This window comes from Chelonoidis abingdonii, chromosome 8 (assembly GCF_003597395.2).
Source record: "Chelonoidis abingdonii isolate Lonesome George chromosome 8, CheloAbing_2.0, whole genome shotgun sequence".
Taxonomy (NCBI): Eukaryota; Metazoa; Chordata; order Testudines; family Testudinidae; genus Chelonoidis; species Chelonoidis abingdonii.
In genome coordinates, this window is record NC_133776.1 from 55,735 (window position 1) to 74,945 (window position 19,211).

General features: G+C 43.2%; 1 protein-coding gene across 1 annotated transcript in view; it reads right to left on the reverse strand.

Moving 5' to 3' along the window:
* Positions 1-940: 940 nt before the first annotated feature.
* Positions 941-19,211, reverse strand: part of MELTF (melanotransferrin) — a 61,403-nt gene continuing 43,132 nt past the window's right edge. Inside the window, exons 11-16 of the mRNA XM_032787494.1 lie at positions 15,128-15,322; positions 13,292-13,448; positions 4,213-4,280; positions 3,924-4,111; positions 2,036-2,234; positions 941-1,005 (exon numbers count right to left, since the gene is read on the reverse strand). Of these exons, the coding sequence (XP_032643385.1) occupies positions 941-1,005; positions 2,036-2,234; positions 3,924-4,111; positions 4,213-4,280; positions 13,292-13,448; positions 15,128-15,322 (872 nt within the window). The remainder of the gene's footprint in view (positions 1,006-2,035; positions 2,235-3,923; positions 4,112-4,212; positions 4,281-13,291; positions 13,449-15,127; positions 15,323-19,211) is intronic.

The following is a 19,211-nucleotide window of genomic DNA, read 5'->3' on the forward strand; positions in this document are numbered from 1 at the left end:
CATCAATGCAAAATGATGGAGGCATTGTTAGAGAATTCTCCCCTCTGATGTGTGTTTAAAAACATTCTTTATTAGTGCTAAAATAGGGGATCCCTTAAGAAGCAGGCACACTGACCTGGCAACTAAATATTAGTTACACAAATGCACATACATATTGCAGTTGTCTGTTTAGACTACAGATTTCTTATGCAGAAAGACATACAGACCACAAAAAGCAGGGGGTCTCCCAATGAAATTAACATACAGCAAATTTAAAACAAACAAAAGGAAGCACTTCTTCACACAACACACAGTCAATCTGTGTAACTTGTTGCCAGGGGATGTTAGGGGAAGACCAAGGCAGGCTTCAAAAAAGAATTAGACAGCTATTTGCCATGATGGTTAAGGATGCAACCTGTGTTCCAGCACCTCTGACTTACAGATGCTGGGAGTGGACAAATGGGAGAGTGCTACCAGACCACTGGGATAGGCCTTTAATCTCTTCAATCAGGAACCATTGGCTGTACAACTTGAAAAAGTTTGGATTAAGTTCTGAGGGCACCTTTTTAAAAAAAATGACCAAAAATTATCCATAATTGTGAGTATCAGACACCTCAGAGTCTATTTTTGGGACATGCAACAGCAGGATTGTATTTGGAGCCTATTTCCTTTGGTATCGAAATGCCATGGCTAGGAACAGCATCTGTAAAACAGGGTAAGAGAGGCAGGGAAGCAAAGGGAAGGGGGCAAGGATGAAGCTGTAAACTACATCCCTCTCCCACCCTCCCATTACCTTTATGGATATATAGAGCATCAGGGAATAGCCTGGATAATTCTGCTGCTCTCTACAGGTGTCTCTCATTCATCTTACAAGTTTGACTTCAGTTTAATTAGATTATTGTTTACCAGTATTTCAGTTTATTATGCTGAATATCTGTTAATCCAAGGAACGGCCTAATGATCACAAGTAGAATCTAATCAGGACACTAGCTGCCAGCAGCCCAACGATGTTCATGGATATTGCAGCTATGAATAAAAATACAAATTGAGCACTAAGGGTTAGAAGCTGATCTGACTGCTAGCTGATTGTGAAATAGTTATACAGGAGCAAGCTAATCAATTTAATCTGCTCCAAATACAGTTTTTAGCTCCTTAGAGGCATTGACCACAACATGCAGAAAGGTTCTAGAGCCAGATCATTCTCAAATGATCACCCAAATCATTCCCACACCAATTTAAATATCACAGAGCAAAATGACATCTTTTCCTAAGCAGGGAACAGTGACATTGAGGTGCAAATATATGCTGATTATTCAAATATAAAATTCAGTGAACACATGTACTTGACTCATCAGTTCCTGAACTCTCCTTCCCAGCTGCAAAACATAACCCCTGCAATCTCTCTAGTTTTCCTCAGCCCCCAGTGAATGCCGGGATCCCTTGCTTCCTTCCAGTGGGTGAAGAGCCTCGCTGGATACCTGTTCCCAGCCACCAGCATCTGCATGACGCAAGAAGCTCCCTGGATTCCACACTTTATCCTCTGTCCACAGCCTGTGCTCCCAGCATATACTCATCCTCTGCTGTTTGCTGACTTCAGACAGAAGTTGGGAACCACACAAGGTGAGTAAGGGGATAAGCCAGAATAGAGCCCATGGAAATGGGGGAGGGATAGCTCAGTGGTTTGAGCATTAGCCTGCTAAACCCAGGATTGTGAGCTCAATCCTTGAGGGGGCCATTTGGGGATTGGTCCTGTTTTGAGCAGGGGGTTGGACTAGATGATCTCCTGAGGTCCCTTCCAACCCTAATAATCTATGATCCTAAGTAGGAGCATTCCATCAAGATGGACAGATTGGATTTACTATCCAGGAGTCCCAATATTGCTGTCTCCCAAGGTCCAAAAACTGTCCCTTCTCCACAGCACAGAATCCCAGTGTCTATGTCATGGATCCTGGGAATTGCCCAGTCCATAAAGATCAGATAGCACCTTACAATTTATATGAAAGAAGAAGAGATCGGAGAAAATCAGTCTCACGTACATCAAAAAATGCTGGCTCACCTGCCCCAGAGCACTGTGGTGATTGCATCCCTTCAAGAGAATCTATGTATTCACTCCCCAGCCATTCTGCATATGTTGTTTTCTCTCCTACTGGTACAATCTTAATGGTGGAATCTTTAAAGATCAAATCTGTTCCTAGGAAATCTGAAGAATCAAACATTTTGAATCCATTTCCATTGCTGTCATTTCCAAAGAAATCCTGAAAGCAATGCAGTTTCCATTAATATCAGAGTTTGTATTATATAGCCAGTGCTATATTCATCTTTAGCAGCATACATAACACAGTGGAAACTAACCCTCCCCATGGCTCAGAACCTCACAGACAAACAATTCTAACTTCAAATTATTTGCCCTTTATATTATCATAAGTTTTAAAAATCAATTTGGAGTAACCTTTTGTGTTAGTTAAAGGAGCCCAATAGAATATTCCAGTTAAGGGTGAAAAGCTTCTTCAGTGTCAAGCCCATTCAGTGCTTGGCCAGTCTGCTGAGACTCCCAATATTGGAGCCAATTAGCAAGATATTTTCTGTGATCGTTATGGCATAACTTGAACCTTTTTTCCATTTGGAACTCCCGCTGTAGTTGGCTTTCACATCCAGCCATCTATTTAAAATGCAATACATAAGGGCCAAATTCTGCTCTCTGGTTCAGTGTCAAAGTGAAGGCAGCAGTTAAAAATAAAATAAAATAAAACAAATGGGGAAAAAAGTATATAGACCAAAAATTGGAAGTTATGAAGTGTATAAATTTGTTAAAGAAAGCTAAAAACATCAGAAAAAACCCATGGCGGGCAGTGACAATGAAAACAAGGAGTTTTTTAAAGAATATTAGAACAAAAGAAATCCTAACAATGTTATAGGACCATTACTAATATCTTAGTAATGGAGAAGGCATTATTGTTAAAAATGATGAATTCAAATCAACTTTCTTCCTTCTTCTCTTCCTCCTCTGTGTTTCCAGGGTGCTAACAGGGGGAACACGGAAAGTTCAGGAAAGACAGTCTCCATGTTCTTAGTTCCTGTGTGGGGCATCACAGCAGCCCTCCAGTATCAGGGAAAGCCCTGCTCAGCTACTGCATTCCTGGGCTGGCACATGCTCAGAGGAGACAGAATCTTCAGAGAATTTAGCTGCCAAACTAACTTATCACTACAGAGTACATGCACACTGAGATTTTCATAAGCTTGTAACTCAGCCATAGTTGGACAAATTTCCAGGGGGCTTGCAAAAGGCACATCCCAAAGGTGACCCCCTTGCCAAATTTCAAGTCCCTGCTCCAAAGCATGGAGTCATTAGCAGTGAACAACATGGTGTTTTATTAATATGAGCAAAACAATGTATTTTCCTCTAATCTCGTGCTCAGAAACACTTGAACCATTTTAGCTGAAACCTTCTCTAAACATTCATCTTGAAGCAGACACCCGGCATGGAAAATTTTAGTCCCAGTTGTTTAAGTTTAATAAAGTTATAAGCAACTGAAAACAGAGTCTTATAATGGAAAGTGTTGGGCAACCTTACGTTTAGGTGTCAGTACCTGCACCACCTATAATAAATTGAATAGTGTGAAGGGGTTTGTTTGTTTTTTCTTTTTTTTTGGAGAGTTGCTACTACGTCCTGGAAGGCATTATTCTTTCAAAAGTCTTCTATATAATTACAATAATTTATCATACATGCTCTTTTCTCATGTAACTGTTGCATTTCTATTATGAATTTAGGAAGCCTTCAGGATAAACAAGTATTATGGTTGTGTGCATTTTATTTAAATTAGGAGCATTCCTTAGGCTTTTGGAAATTTGCCATTGCAGCCTGTGATTGGACCAAGTTTGGATACCCCTGCTCATAATGATCTGAGAATGGCCACCTCATCAGGTGAACTAATTGTAAATTATACCTGAGCTTTGTCCAGTAGTCCATATACAGCAAAAATGTTGGTGTCTGGGTGGACCATGACAACCTGGGCAGGCACCTGAGCCAAGTGACAATGAGCAAACTGAGTGATTTCAGCACGGGCTCCATTTGGACACAGTAACTGGAAGTCACTGGACTGAAGGTGAAGAGCCCAGGAATCAGCATTGTTACCTGAAAAAGGAAACTCACCCTTGTGACTCACTGAATGCTTCAGAATAAAGAGGACAACAAAAATAATGAGTTGTAATAAAAAGGTATTTAAAACTAAATACCATCAGTGTTCTCAAAAACTGTTGAGTGCTTGACAAAGGCCACATCACCAGAATCCTCCATCAGACACCTTAAAATAAATGACAGATAAAATTCAATGCAATACAATGCAATGACATACAAACTCAATACAGTACAATGTAATGAATGCATCTTTAGTTTGTATAGTATCTTTCATAAAAACTGTCTACCAAAACACTTCATAAGATTAGGATCTGATCTAGCATATATTACTCATAAAAGTGACTTTACTGACTTCACCATTTATGTGCTTCTTGTACATGGTAGGTTGCAGGGCTGCTATTAGCAGGTCAGGCTGCTGTATCAGTTATGGCCTGAGACAAGAGCTTCCTTCTCAGAGGGATACACACCAAATATGTTCACTATAGGATCCCTTAATGTTCTGCCAAGTGTGACTGAGGGTCACTTAAATAAAATGTTACACATAGCACCACCTACTGGTTGAAGAGTAGAATACAAAAAGAACAGGAGTACTTGTGGCACCTTAGAGACTAACACATTTATTTGAGCATAAGCTGTAGCCCAGAAATCTTATGCTCAAATAAATTGGTTAGTCTCTAAGGTGCCACAAGGACTCCTGTTCTTTTTGCGGATACACACTAACATGGCAGCTGCTACTCTGAAAACTAGTAGAATACAGTTTAGCAGTCTATCACCTTCTTTAACTTCTCTTATCATTTACAAAATTTACACTATCACGCTGTCTTTGAAGTTCAGTCTGTAACACGTCTCTGAATCATACTGGTTTTCTAACTACACAACCCAAACACATAACAACTTTGTCATCTAGTTGTCAGTGGTTTGGAAGTCTTGAGTCATCATCTTCTTGCTCTGCATCTCATCAGTAGAGTTTGCTCTGTTGACTGTATTTTCTGAAGAGCAAACTGTAGATGTTGGTGGGTTCTACTGAATTTTCCAATGTTGGTCTCGATCACATATGGCCTGGGTGCTGAATTCTTTTTCTTTATGACAGCTGGACACAGGTGGTGTGTGACTCTTTCATTTGGGGAGACTTATGTGAGCGACAGCAACTCCCTCTGTTCCAAGACCCTGCCCCTGCTTGGCCTGTTCCCCAAAGGCCTTCCCCCATGCCACCTCTTTCCACCCTGCCTCTTCCCCCGAGACCCTGTCCTCGCTCCACCTCTTCCCACCCCCTCACTCCACCTCTCCCCACAAAGTCCACCACCCACCACTCACTCCTCTGTATCCCTTCCCCACCCCTCACTTTTAAACGTGGGAAGGCTATGCCCTCCCACCTTTTTCCTGCCTTAAGGCTGAGCAATGGGGAAAGGGGGTGGAGAAGAACAAGTGGCAGGTGGGAGAGTCTTGGGGGAAGAGGCAGAGCGGTGGAGGGAAGAGGCAGAACGAAGGAGGGGGCTTTAGGGGGGAAGAAGCGGTGTGGGAGAGGGGCTTCATGGGAAGAGGCTGAGCAGCAGCAGGGCCTCGGGGAGGAGCAGGAGTGGAGCACAGGTGAGGACACAGTCCAGGAACCGGTGCCCCTCCTACTTCTAGGGCACTTCCGGTGGCAGTGCTCCAAAGGCAGCGGAACGGCACGCCTCCAAAGGGAGATGACCTGTGCTACATCTGGGATTTCTTGCTCCCTGCATGGCCAGCTTTTTTTGGGGAGGCAAACCTCCCAGGCTCTTATACGTGCTGCCCATGCAGCTGGAAGTGGCCAAACTTTTTCTTCATCCAATTTGATACAAATGGAGTCACCAGGTTATAGACACTGCTATTTTCTAACTGAGTGTCATCCATTGTAAAAGTGTTCGTAAGCTCTTTTTGCCTTTTCATCTAATATGGCTACTTTCTTCATATCTGTCCACTTTGGAGATAGATTCTTTTGAAAAGAATTCTTTTGTACTTCTGAACTGTCTTACCTCCAGGAGCTGTGCTAGTCTACATTGGCCAATATATGCTGGTTAGCGTATATCTACCTCTATATATAACAATCAATATTTATATCTATCTAGCTCATATTATTGTGTGTGTAAGCAGAGTCAGGAAGAGCATTACCCTGACACCTGATGGTGAATTGAGGGAGTGTGGAAAGAATTCCAAGAATTTCAAAGGGTGTGGAAAGATTTGCATTGGTATCCACCTCACACTTAGCATAAACCCACAGCAGCTTGGGATGGTGATTTTAACAGCTCTGGGATCCCCACTTTCTTTGTTATTGGGGCAGGAGCAAAAGAAAGTTTGTCACCCTGATTGTGTGAATGGGGAGCTGTGGGACTGCTTTGTGACAGAAATGACTCAACCTCAGTTGGGTGGTACATGCTATGGGACAGGGGTTCCAAAACCCTATGAATTGAGAGGGGTTGGGGGACTGGTGTGTGTGTGTGCGTGCACCTATCTATGGTATGGGCCCCTTTTGAGGGCCTGGAACCCCAATTGCACATCCTCCTCTCTCCACTGTTAAAGAGTAGAGCTAATTTTGATTCCATTAGGAGTCTATCTAGAGACTGCTGAGCTGGATTCATGTTGGACCAATGGTGCACCAGCACCAGGGCTCCCCTACTAAGAGCTGAAATCGCTGAACTGAGTGCTGTGTTAACTAGTGGGGGAGTCTGAAGACCTATCCTTAAGCGGCTGGCAGAGCAGAGCAGTTGGAGCAGCCCATGGAACAGTGAGCAGAGTGAAGCAGTTTGCAGGGGCAGCTGGAGGAGAAGCGCAGCTGGTGTGGTGGAGCTGGTCGTGGTGAAGGCTGCAACAGAACTTCATGGAGAGGCAGAGCAGTTGGCCCTGCCCCACGTAAGGTGCCCTTAACACCCTGTGTGGACTTCCCCCTCCCCCAATTTCCGCCCAGGCTTGGGGCGGGGGGTAAAACTCTACAGATAAACTCTTGAACTCTGGGGTGGCACTGACCAGAGACTTTTGGGTTCTTGGACTTTGGGGGATTAGACTTAAGACCCTAAGGGGAAAAGGACATTGCCAAACGTACTGGTGGTTTGTGTTATAACCCTGTTTGTGGTGTTTCTCCATGGATGCCGCATTGATTCCTTTCTTTATTAAAAAGATTTTGTTACACTCAGACTCCGTTGCAAGAGGGAAGTGCCTCCTAAGGCGCCCAGGGGGGTATGGTATGTAAGTGTCCCAGGTCACTGAGTGGGGGCTCGAGCCGGTTATGCATTGTGTTACTGAAACGGAACCCCTGGATACTGAACCCGGCCTTTGTTGCTGCCAACTCAGAGGGGCAGAAGGGTGACGTGTTATCAAGACCATGTATGCAGTAGTGTAGCTAGCAGGGAGCGGGGCAGAGGCCGCTTCCCCACTGAGCACAAGTGGCACCTTTTTAATTTTACTCACCCGGGAGCGAAAAAATAAAGGTGCCACCCACTGCGGTGCTTTTACTGACAGAGCGGTGCTCCGAGTCTTCGGTGGTACTTCGGCAGCGGGCCCTTCACCAGCTCCGGGTGTCTTCAGCAGCACTGAAGCTTCATTGCTGCAATGCTGCTGAAGACCTGCGGAGCAAGTGAAAGTCCTGCTGCTGAAGACCCGGAGCTCTGCCCCCTCAGTAAAAGTGCCACTGCGGGTGGTGCCTGTTTTTTTTCCCCCGCTTCCCTTGTTCCCTCCACCTGGCTACACCACTGCATGTATGTATTAAGCACAAACAGCTCTAAACACAAATATTATAGCAGTTCTATAGCCTAACTTGGCCTATACCTTTACTATAACTCTATTCACTCATGCTAAATAGCCCATAATACCTTGCATTAGCTGAAATAAGCTTTGGCGTAAGTAGCTAAGAAAGCTGTCAAGATCAGGACATATGAGGCATTTTACTATAGCAAAAGGTAGTGAGTTAGTCTCTCAGGCCCATACTGGACTATCCCAAAAGGAAGAGGACGAGACATAATGGTTGTTCTACTTTGGCACAAACCTAGAAAATAGCTTCATGGCCCAGTACCTGAAGTGCTAGTATCCAAAACAAAGATAAGGACAGGAACAGGACATGTTAAGGAACTAGAACAAATTGATTAGTTGAATTTTAGTGACATGTAAAGAAATATGTAATTTGTAAAATTATCATACAACTAAAATCAGCTGAAATGTGTAACATTGGGAGCACACCTTTTCATAAGGTGAATGTAACAACACTACATGAGATGGTTTCCTGGAGACTGCTATTTTATAGAGCCTTTTTCCTGTGCTCTCTTATTATAAGCTCATACCAATAAATTTGTCTGACATTGGTTATTTTGGTTTCCTGAGACTATTTCATGATAAAACAAAGTGCGGTCAAGCAATTGACTATACATTTTATCAATAACCATATCCAGTAGCTGCTATTGGTATTGATCTATAACTCAAAAGAACAAGGAATGACTTTTCCTGCTGTAGGATTTTCTTGGCTGTCTGTACAGCTCTCTCAGCCTCTCCACACACTTGTAGGTAATGTAGGCTGCAAGTAATATGATCGAAATTATATTTAGTTCAGAAAGTTTTAACAGCTATTCTGTTCAATTTCCCCACTTTTTCCAGTCACTCCTCCTGAAGTCTGCCTATCCCAAATGCTCATGATTCTCTTAGGGTATGTCTACAGTACCCGTCAGATCTATTGGGGATAGATTTATTGCATCTAGTGTAGATGTGATAAAAATCAATCCCTGATCGCTCTGCCGTCGACTCTGGAACGCCACTGCGGCACGGAGAAGCGGTAGCGGTCGACTCGATGCCGTCCTCACAGCCAGGTAAATCGACCTAAGATACGCCGACTTCAGCTACACTATTCCCGCAGCTGAAGTTGTGTATCTTAGGTCAAGTCCCCCTCCCTGCCCCCATGTAGACCTAGCCTTTACAGAAAATGTTACCCATAATATAAATCCCAGGTACAGCCTTTACTACTATCAGATCATGACCTTGAATTTCCCCCAAATATTGTAGCATGAACCTTTTAAATACCTATACACTATATTCAAGTCTTTCCCATAACTCTTAGGCTAAACATATTCACTTCTTGAAATTCTTCCTCATAAAAAAATGTTGTGATCCCCGCATAAGACTTGAGCAGTGGCAGATTACCACAGGCCAATAGGGACCATTCCCAGGGGCCCCAGCCAATTTGGGGTTCCTGGAAAAAAACCTCCCTTCATCTCAGTCCCAGAGCTGGAGGAGCTCTTGTGGGGACAGAGCTTCCCCGGTTTGGGGGCCACAGCAGGGGATGGTGTACACTGGAAAGGAGAGAGTGGCAGGGCAGGAATAGAATGGGTTGGGGCCATGGGCAGGGCCTCAGGCAGAGGGGGTGGAATGGGGTGAGGCCACAAGCGGATGGAGTGGGGCCATGGGTGGAATGGGGGTGGGCCACAGAAGAAGGGGAGGAATGGGGTGGGGCCATGGGCAGGGCCACAGGTGGAAGGGCTGGGAGGGGGCCATGGTTCTAGTGCCAGTCCCCCTCCTCCCGCCACTTGCTCTGGCCCAGGATCCCAGGAGACCTCAATCCAGCTCTAGATTGAGACACCTTCATGGTGGTACATTATCTTAGAACAAATGGCACAGCTCAGCCACAATGGTATTTGTTGCTTATCATTTTGTTGATTGCTTAATGATTACCTGAAGCTATGAAGTGTGACAGAAGATCTGGGGTCTGCCACTAATCTACATTCCATGGCAAGGGAAAATTGCTTAGGTGGTTAAAAAGAAAAGAAGGCTGGATAAGCAGGATACAGCCAGACAAAATTATTTGTAAAAGGCTGTGCTGGAGTTCAATAGTTAGGCATTTGAAAGGCAGCTATTATCTCCTGGAAGGTGGGAAAGCAAGTGCTTGCCAACCCTACTGTATGTGTATTTATCTTCAAAAAATTGTTTTGGGAAAATAGGGTTATAGCTGTGGTAGGGTGGGAGAGGTTTATAAGGGATCTAGGGTGAAGAAATGGGAAACAGCTATCGCTCTGGACACAGGAGCATGAGACTGATACATTTAACAGCAAAGTTGAGAGAAGGGAGTTGTTCTTTAGACATGTAAGAGCATTCTTTCTTCTCTAGCTAAGCTAGGGGGAATAAAACCTCTCTGGGCTTTGGCTGAGTAGCCAAATGAGGTATGTTATAAAAACCATTTATTTTAATTCTCTTTATTTGTCATACATCCTGTTTTAAGGCAGCTACTCATAGACTCAGACTTTAAGGCCAGAAGGGACCATCATGATCATTTAGTCTGACCTGCACAGCAAAGGCCACAGAACCTCACCCACCCACTCCTGTAACAGACCAATAATCTCTGGCTGAGTTACTGAAGTGCTCAAATCATGATTTAAAGACTTCAAGTTACAGAGAATCCACCATTTACACTAGTTTAACCCTGCAAGTGACCTGTCCCCATGCTTCAGAGTAAGTCAAAAAACCTCAGTGTCTCTGCCAATCTGAGCTGGTAAAAATTCCTTCCTAACCCCAGATATGGTGATCAGTTGGACCTTTAGCATTTGAGCAGCACCCAAAAGCCACACACCAGGAAAGAACAGGTGTACTTGTGGCACCTTAGAGACTTTCAAATTTATTTGAGCATAAGCTTTTGTGGGCTACAGCCCACTTCATCAGACGCATAGAATGGAACATATAGTAAGAAGATATATATACATACGGAGAGCATGAAAAGGTGGAAGTAGTCATACCAACTGTAAGAGGCTAATTAATTAAGATGAACTATTATCAGCAGGAGAAAAAAACTTTTGTAGTGATAATCAAGATGGCCCATTTTAGATAGTTGACAAGAAGGTGTGAGGACACTTATGGGGAAATAGATTATGGGGAAATAGATTCAATATGTAGCCCATGAAAGCTTATGGCCAAATAAATTTGTTAGTCTCTCAGGTGCCACAAGTACTCTTCTTTTTGCGGATACAGACTAACACGGCTGCTACTCTGACACCAGGAAAGAATTCTCTGTAGTAACTCAGAGCCCTTTCTGTTTAGTATCCCATCACTGGCTACTGGGGATATTTGCTACTAGCAGTCCCAGATTGGCTTTATACCATTTGTAGTGGGGTGGTCACCCAGTCCAGCCCTAGAACGGTTAAAGCCAGCCCTGGGAAAGGGCTGAGACTGTGAAGCAAAGCTTGGGCTGATTGGGGAAGGCAGTAACAGCTGGGGCCACGCCCCAATCAGGCCCACCTGGTCCTTATAAGAGGCTGCAAGCCAGAAGCCCAAACAGTCTCTCTCTACCTTTGAAGGGGATGGGCTGGCTGCTGGGAAGCTCAGGGTGCCTACAGTGAGGCAGGGGCAGGTCAGAAGGGCTGAGGAGGTCCATCCTGGAAACCCCCCAGGCTGCAGGCCTAGAATAAGACCAAATAGGTATTGGGGTTGCAGGGGGCAGCCCAAGGGCAGAGGAAGGTAACAGGCTCAAACTCTCCATGCCAGTGATGAGTGGCTTATACTGCAGTCTGCCCCAGGGAATGGGGGCTAGTTGGTGACTGGCAGTAGCCTACAAAGGAGGCAAGGTGATGATAAGGGGTGGGGGTTCCCTGGGGAGGGGAGACCCTGAGATTGAGGGGGGTACAGCCATGGGGCAGCACCCAGTGAAAGGGTCAACTGGAGTCTAGGGAGGGACATGGGGGCTAAGTGGCAGTGGGACACTGGCCTGCAGATGGCGCTCCAAGGTTGGCAGAGCTAACACCCAGAAGAGACCAGCAGGAGGCGCTGCAGGGGTGAGCTCTGCATTCCTACACCATTGTAGCCGGTCATCCTACCATCCCCTCCATACACTTATCAAGCTCAATCTTAAAGCCAGTTAGGCAAAGGTTTCTAACCATCCAAGGAGTGAAATTCTGGAACAGCCTTCCCAAGGGCGCAGTGGGAGTAAAAAACCTAATTTCAAACCTAGATTTGTTGATGGCCTGTTTACATCCATTTGTCCACACAGTCTGCCTGAAGTGAGAGCCAAATCTTCAAAACTTTTTTGAAGAGGAACAGCATGAAGAAAGGAATTGTCAGCTGTGTACAGCTTTCCTGGCCTAAAAGAGTCCTGACAAGTTAGGGGTAGGGAGCATATCACCCCCTGTCTTTTTGCCGTTGACCTGCCTCCAATCGTGGGGGTGGTATGGCAGCTGGATATTGGCTACTGACAACCTGATAAGTGATCCCCCATTGAAGGGGAGGAATGTCACTGCAGAACAGAGACAGGGAATTAGCTGTCGGTTACCAGGTTGCTCTAGGTCCAGCAAGCTGGCACAGGGAAGAGGATTGTGAAGGTGCTGCTGCAGTGGCAGGCTGTTTCATTTTGTGGTGAGAGAAAGTCCTCAAAGGTGGGGACAGCTGAGAGCAACTGTGGGGAGTCGGGCAAGAGGCAGCAGCATTCGGCACCCCAAGCTCCCAATGCAGCCCAGCATCTGTGACTTCAATAAAGTGCCAGGATGGGGGTAGGGGGGAAGCACTCTGGGTCAGTCTGCTTGGGCTTTTAATTGGGTTAGAAAGCACTAAGCACAGGGGGTTGTGTATACTGTACTATTGCTAGATGTGTAGATAGGGGTCTACTCCTGGAATTTGCCTTGATTCTGAGTGAGAGTTGCCCTGCTTAGACAAGAGAGTTTTATTGTTGAGAGCAGTGTTGGTCCTGGGATTAACTCCTGCTGGAGGGAGAGGGGGTGTGTGTGTGCACATGCGCGCACAGGGATTTGGGTAGAGACAAGGGGAGATGGTATTCCCAGACTCGCGGTCTAGGATCTAAATTTTCCAGGAGTCCAATACCCACCATCTCAATCAAAACGGCATGGACAGAAGCAACTTCTTGCTGCAAGATGTGCTGCCCAGGACTGTGATGGGTGCACACAAAGAGAGATGCTTAATGTACCAAAGAGGTGGTATGTCAACAGAGATGTGAGTGATATGAAGTGGAAGCTTTTTGGTACATTTTTATTGCTGTACTTCTTCTGGGAGAAATTTGCGGGACAAGTACCACGTTAAACTTATTAGAGAGACAAGGTGGGTGAGGTCAGGTAAAATATTACCTCACTCACCTTGTCTCTCTAATATCCTGGGACCAACATGGCTACAATTACATTGAATACAATAATGCCTCCATCTTTTGCAAAATAAGCATCCACGTTGCACAATGATTATGTTCATTACCTGAAGGCTCCACTGTAGCTATAATAACGTTCCTGGGTACTTGCATCGCATTTATTCTTTCCACTATTATCTCCAATGCAAAGCTCACAGAGTTTTGATGGGTAACTGTCCATCTTGGCTGCAGGCACACAGCTAGCAGAGAAAAAGTCACTTACAGCTGGAAAGAGAAAGATCATAGAATATCAGGGTTGGAAGGGACCTCAGCAGGTCATTCAGTCCAACCCCCTGCTCAAAGCAGGACCAATCCTCAACTAAATCATCCCAGACAGGGCTTTGTCAAGCCTGATCTTAAAAAGGATGGAGAGGTGAGTGTCAGCCATTCACAAAACACCTAGATTACAATATCATTTAATTACATGACAATGCAGGTTTCACTAAAAAACCAGCAACATGCACATTATATTAGGCTTACTGGAAATGACTAATTATCTTTTAAAATATCTTCAAAATGCAGTCTAGATTGTTAGTTGGCAAGATAGGCCAAAGGACAGATTCACTAAGCGCACACGCTAAGTTTATAGTTGGTTAACAAGGGTACAAACTGCTTTGATTACAATAGGCACTTCAGCTGCATTTCTGAAAGTTGGTTTAAGACTTTGCATGTTCAGTTTGTTAAAACATGCAAATCAATTCAGTGCAAAAACATGCTCTCTATGTAGAGAATACACGTGCACATTTAAAGAAGGCTACCTACAATACCAGGCCTGCCCACTTTTGTTCATTCATTTGTGCACATATTATTAATTAAAAATGCAACTGCAGGGGTAAAAATCTACTTTGAGAACTACTCATTCTGGGCCAAAAGCCTGCAGACCTTGTTTAATCTTTACTCCAATAAGGTCTTGATTAAATAGAAACTTTTCAGGATTTGGCCCATGCACAATCTGTACATCCAATTAAGCCATAACTTTTGAAATATTTAGCCCAGAAATCTGTTCCTGCAGATCAGTACATATAGGTTGGAAAATACACCAGAACTGTGGGCCAAATTCTCCACCGACTTCCAGTAAATCCTGTCTGATCATATTGTCTTCAGTGGGGTTGCACAGAATTTAGCTCCATGTTTCTTCTTCATTCGGGACTTCCGGAAAAAAGTATAACAAAGAGCCTAATCCTGCAAGCCTTACTTACACAAGCAGCCCAATTGACAGCAATTATCCCCAGAGGTGCACACTGAGGTATAGAGTATTTATGACACTGTGTAATCCACACCGTTTCAGATCATTGATGGTGAAAGCATTGGAAGTGTTCTTTTCACTAATGCCACAGCATAGTACATGTTGCTGTTGTCATCAGCTTGTTGGGAAGAAAAAAATAATTGTCTTTTTCTGAGTGTCCTTATTGTTTCATTTAGTACCAAGACCACTTAGAGAGGGAGATTAATGAGTCTGTTCTACTGCTTTAGTTAACAGCTATATGGCATTTAGTTCATGCAGTAGAGGCTCATGCACTAAAGTCCATAGGCCCCAGGTTCAATCCCACCTGCTTATGACCAAGGTCTGTCAGTGTTAGGACTGCTTGCAAGAGAGGAGGGGCTGAAGGACTGGGGCCACATTGTTTTGTGGTGAGTCAACCGTAAGATGGGAGGGGGGAGATTTTTCTATTCTACAAGAGGAATTTCTCAATGTGATGCACAGAGGTTTACATGCATCACTCCCATGAACCTTCCCAGGCATAACAGACCTAATCCTCAGGCATCAAGATATTCATTTAATACCAATAGGAAACACACTAGTATAACACAGAGCTATGAAACTTCTCTTGAGACTTTTCTTCCCTGAATAAAAAGGGCACAACCAAACTGTCACTGCATCTTCTGCTGTGTGGAACCCTTACCTTGAGGAATATTGCAGTCCATGGGCCTAATAAAGCCCCTTTTAATTAGAACACCAATAGGGATGTTCCATCCAGCCATTCTCCCATATCCTGTGTGGCAGGACTTTTTCCCTTTCAGATCATTGATGGTGAAAGCATTAGAATTGTTCCGTTTCACTAATGCCACAGCATAGTACATGTTGCTGTTGTCGTCAGCTTGTTGGGAAGAAAAAAAGAATTATGCCTTTTTCCTGAGTGTCCTTATTGTTTCATGAAAACCTGATTGATGTGTCTGATCAATTATATCTCATTTGCTGCTAAATTCCTAACTCATCCTACCTGAAAGTTATGAAACATGGAATGTCATTTTTCCTCTTTTCATTATAATTCTTAGTGTTTTACACTAATAATCTGACATTCATGCGGAGCCTCTCATTTATATAGATGTCTTTACTGCTGCTTTAATATAGAGATGGGTCTGAATTGCTTTTTCAAATGCCATGAAAATATTTCTATAAACTTTACTTTTTAGGAATTACCCCCCCACACACACACCTTTTTCCCCACTTTAATTTTGCAAAAATCCACCATTTGGGTCCTAAGCTGCTTTAAAAAGCACATTGCTTATATGCAACTTTTACAGATTTGGAGGAAAAGCTCTAAACATTTTGCAGCTTTCCATAGGCTCACCTTGATGACAAACAACAACACTAGTCAGCCTTTCATCACTCTACTTTTGAAAAATATCAGTGAGGGGAAGAATCTGATCTCAGCTAGAACTTAATATGTAAATTTCTGTATTATTTTCTTCTGTGAATGTTCTTTCATTTATCCCCTGGGTGAAAAATGATTTTTGACACAGACAACAGAAGCTATGAACTACCACCACAAAATTCCAGAAACCTTCACATCTTCGCAGAACTGGTGAAAAGACAAAAAATCACCAGTAACGTTTTGGGTAAACAATGTTACTCAGCCCTTTATTCGCAACTCATTGCTAGAGCACAAAATATTGTTGTATGTAGGTGAACAGAAAGGGCAGTAAGACATGCACAAGGTCAGATCATCAAAGAATAAGCACACAGAGCAGCCAGGGTCTGCCACTGTTTTGTTCTGAGGCCTCCCCTATCTGTGCCTCACTTTCCCTATTTGTAAAATGAGGATAATGATATTTATCCTCCTTTTTAAAGTGCTCTGACATGTATTGATGAAAAATGCTACATAAATATTAAGTGTGATTATTGTGCAGCCCAAGTAATAAGCAGGCAAAGTCCATTGACTTCTAAAGAGATGTGCGCACACTTAAGCAGGGTGAATATGGCTATGTAAAATATGCCATTGACAAATGCAAAGTTCTAATGTGGGAAAGACTAATTGGAACTATTCAGACACTATACTGGGGGTGTCAGCTAAGGAAAATAACATGGGAATCATTGTAGACAGCTCACTGAAGATCTCTGATCAATGTACAACTGCAGTTAAAAACTAATAAAAATTAGGAACAGAGAATAATATGGAAAATATTATTAGTCCATTATATAAATCAATGGACTGCCTCCACTAGAATACTGTGCACAGTAGCAGCCACCCCAGCTCAAAATGGCTATTGCAGAAATATATGGGAGTGGGATGTGCCAAAAATGGGTGACAAGAATGTTTAGGGCCTGGAAATACTTTCATATGAAAAGAGACTGAAAAGGCAGGAATTGCTTAATAGATTATAAGGCCAGAAAAGAACCACTGTGATAATCTAGTCTGATGACCTGTATATCACAGGCTGAATAAAACTTCCTGAATTAATTCCTGGTTGAACTAGAGCATATCACTTAGAACAACATCCAATCTTGATTTAAAAATTGCCAGTGATGAAGACTCCACCACAACCCTTGGGAAGTTGTTCAAATGGTTAATTATCCTTTCTGTCAAGAATTTATGCCTTATTTCCAGTCTGAATTTGTCTAGCTTCATCTTCCAGTCATTGTATGTTGACTGGAGAGGCATTGAGAGTGGGGCTGCTGGTTGGGGTTGAGCACTCACCATTTTTTTTCCTGTGGGTGCTCCAGCCCTGAAGCACCCACGGAGTTGGCACTTATGTAACTTCCTTACATCTACCTGAAAGTCACAGAATCATAGAATCCTAGGACTGGAAGGGACCTGGAGAGCTCATCTAGTCCAGTCCCCTGTACTCATGGCAGGATTAAGTATTATCTAGACCATCCCTGACAGGTGTTTGTCTAACCTGCTCTTAAAAAGCTCTAGTGATGGAGTTTCCCCAATCTCCCTAGGCAATTTATTCCTGTGCTTAACTATGCTGACAAGAAGTTTTTCCCTAATGTCCAACATAAACCACCCTTGCTGCAATTTAAGCCCATTGTGTCTTGTTGTATCCTTAGAAGTTAGCAGAAATTTTTTTCTCCCTCTTCCTTGTAACAGCCTTTTATGTTCTTGAAAATTGTTATCATGGCTCCTCTGTCTTTTCTTCACACTAAACAAACCCAATTTTTTTCCATCTTCCCTCATTGGTCATGTTTTCTAGACCTTCAGTCATTTTTATTACTCTTTTCTGGACTTTATCCAATTTGTCCACATCTTTCCTGAAATGTGATACCCAGAACTGGACAAAATACTCCAGCTGAGGCCTAATCAGTGTGGCGTAGAACAGAAGAATTACTTCTCTTGTCTTGCTTATAACACTCCTGCTAATACATCCCAGAATGATGTTTGCTTTTTTCTGTGTGTGTGCAAGTGTTACTGTTGACTCATATTTAGCCTGTGATCTGCTATGACCCTTGCTACACAATCAAATTCCTATTTTGTACGTGTGCAACTGATTATGCCTTCCTAAACGGAGCACTTTGTATTTTTCCTTATTGAATTTCATCCTATTTGCTTCAGACCATTTCTCCAGTTTGTCCAGATCATTCTGAATTTTAATCCTATCCTGCAAGTCACTTGCAACCTCTCCCAGCTTGGTGGTATCCACAAACTTTGTAAATGTACTCTCTATGCCATTATCTAAATAATTGATGAAGATATTGAACAGAATTGGACCCAGAACTGATCCCTGAAAGACCTCACTCATTATGCCCTTCCAGACTGACTGTGAAGCACTGATAACTACTCTCTGGGAATGGTTTTCCAACCAATTATGCACCCATCATCTAAAAGTTCCACCTAGGTCAGGGGTAGGCAACCTATGGCACGTGTGCCAAAGGTGGCATGCAAGTTGATTTTCAGTGGCACTCACGCTGCCCGGGTCATGGCCACTGGTCCGGGGGGCTCTGCATTTTAATTTAATTTTAAATGAAACTTCTTAAACATTTTAAAACCTTATTTACTTTACATACAACAATAGTTTAGTTATATATTAAAGACTTGTAGAAAGAGACATTTTAACATTTTTAGAAGGCATTACTGGCACACAAAACCTTAAATTAGAGTAAATGAATGAAGACTCAGCCCAACACTTCTATAAGGTTGCCGACCCCTGATCTAGGTTGTATTTCCCTAGTTTGTTCATGAGGTCATGCAAGACAGTATCAAAAGCCTTACTGAAGTCAAGATATACCACATCTACCACTTTCCCCTATTCACCAGGTTTGTTACCCTGTCAACGGAAGTCATCAGGTTGCTTTGTTCTTCACAGATCCATGCTGACTGTTACTTATCCTCTTATTTTCTTCTAGGTGTTTGCAAATTGATTGCTTAATAATGTGGTTCATTTTACTTCCAGGTATTGAAATTAAGCTGACTGGTCTTTAATTCCCCAGATTGTCTTTATCCCCTGTTTATATATTGGCACTATATTTGCTTTTTTACAGTCCTCTGGTATATCTCCTGTCTTCCATGACTTTTTGAAGATAATCACCAATGGCTCAAATATCTCCTCAGTCAGCTCCTTGAGTATTCTAGGATGTATTTCATCAGGCCTTGGTGACTTGAAGACATCTAAATTGTCTAAGTAACTTTAAATTTGTTTTTTCCATATTTTAGTCTCTGATCTTACCTCATTTTCACTGTCATTCATTATGTTAGATGTCTAATGACATTGGCCTGTGTGACAAAGTTCTTTCTCTACCTTGGTGGGTCCTGCGCTTATTGGCAG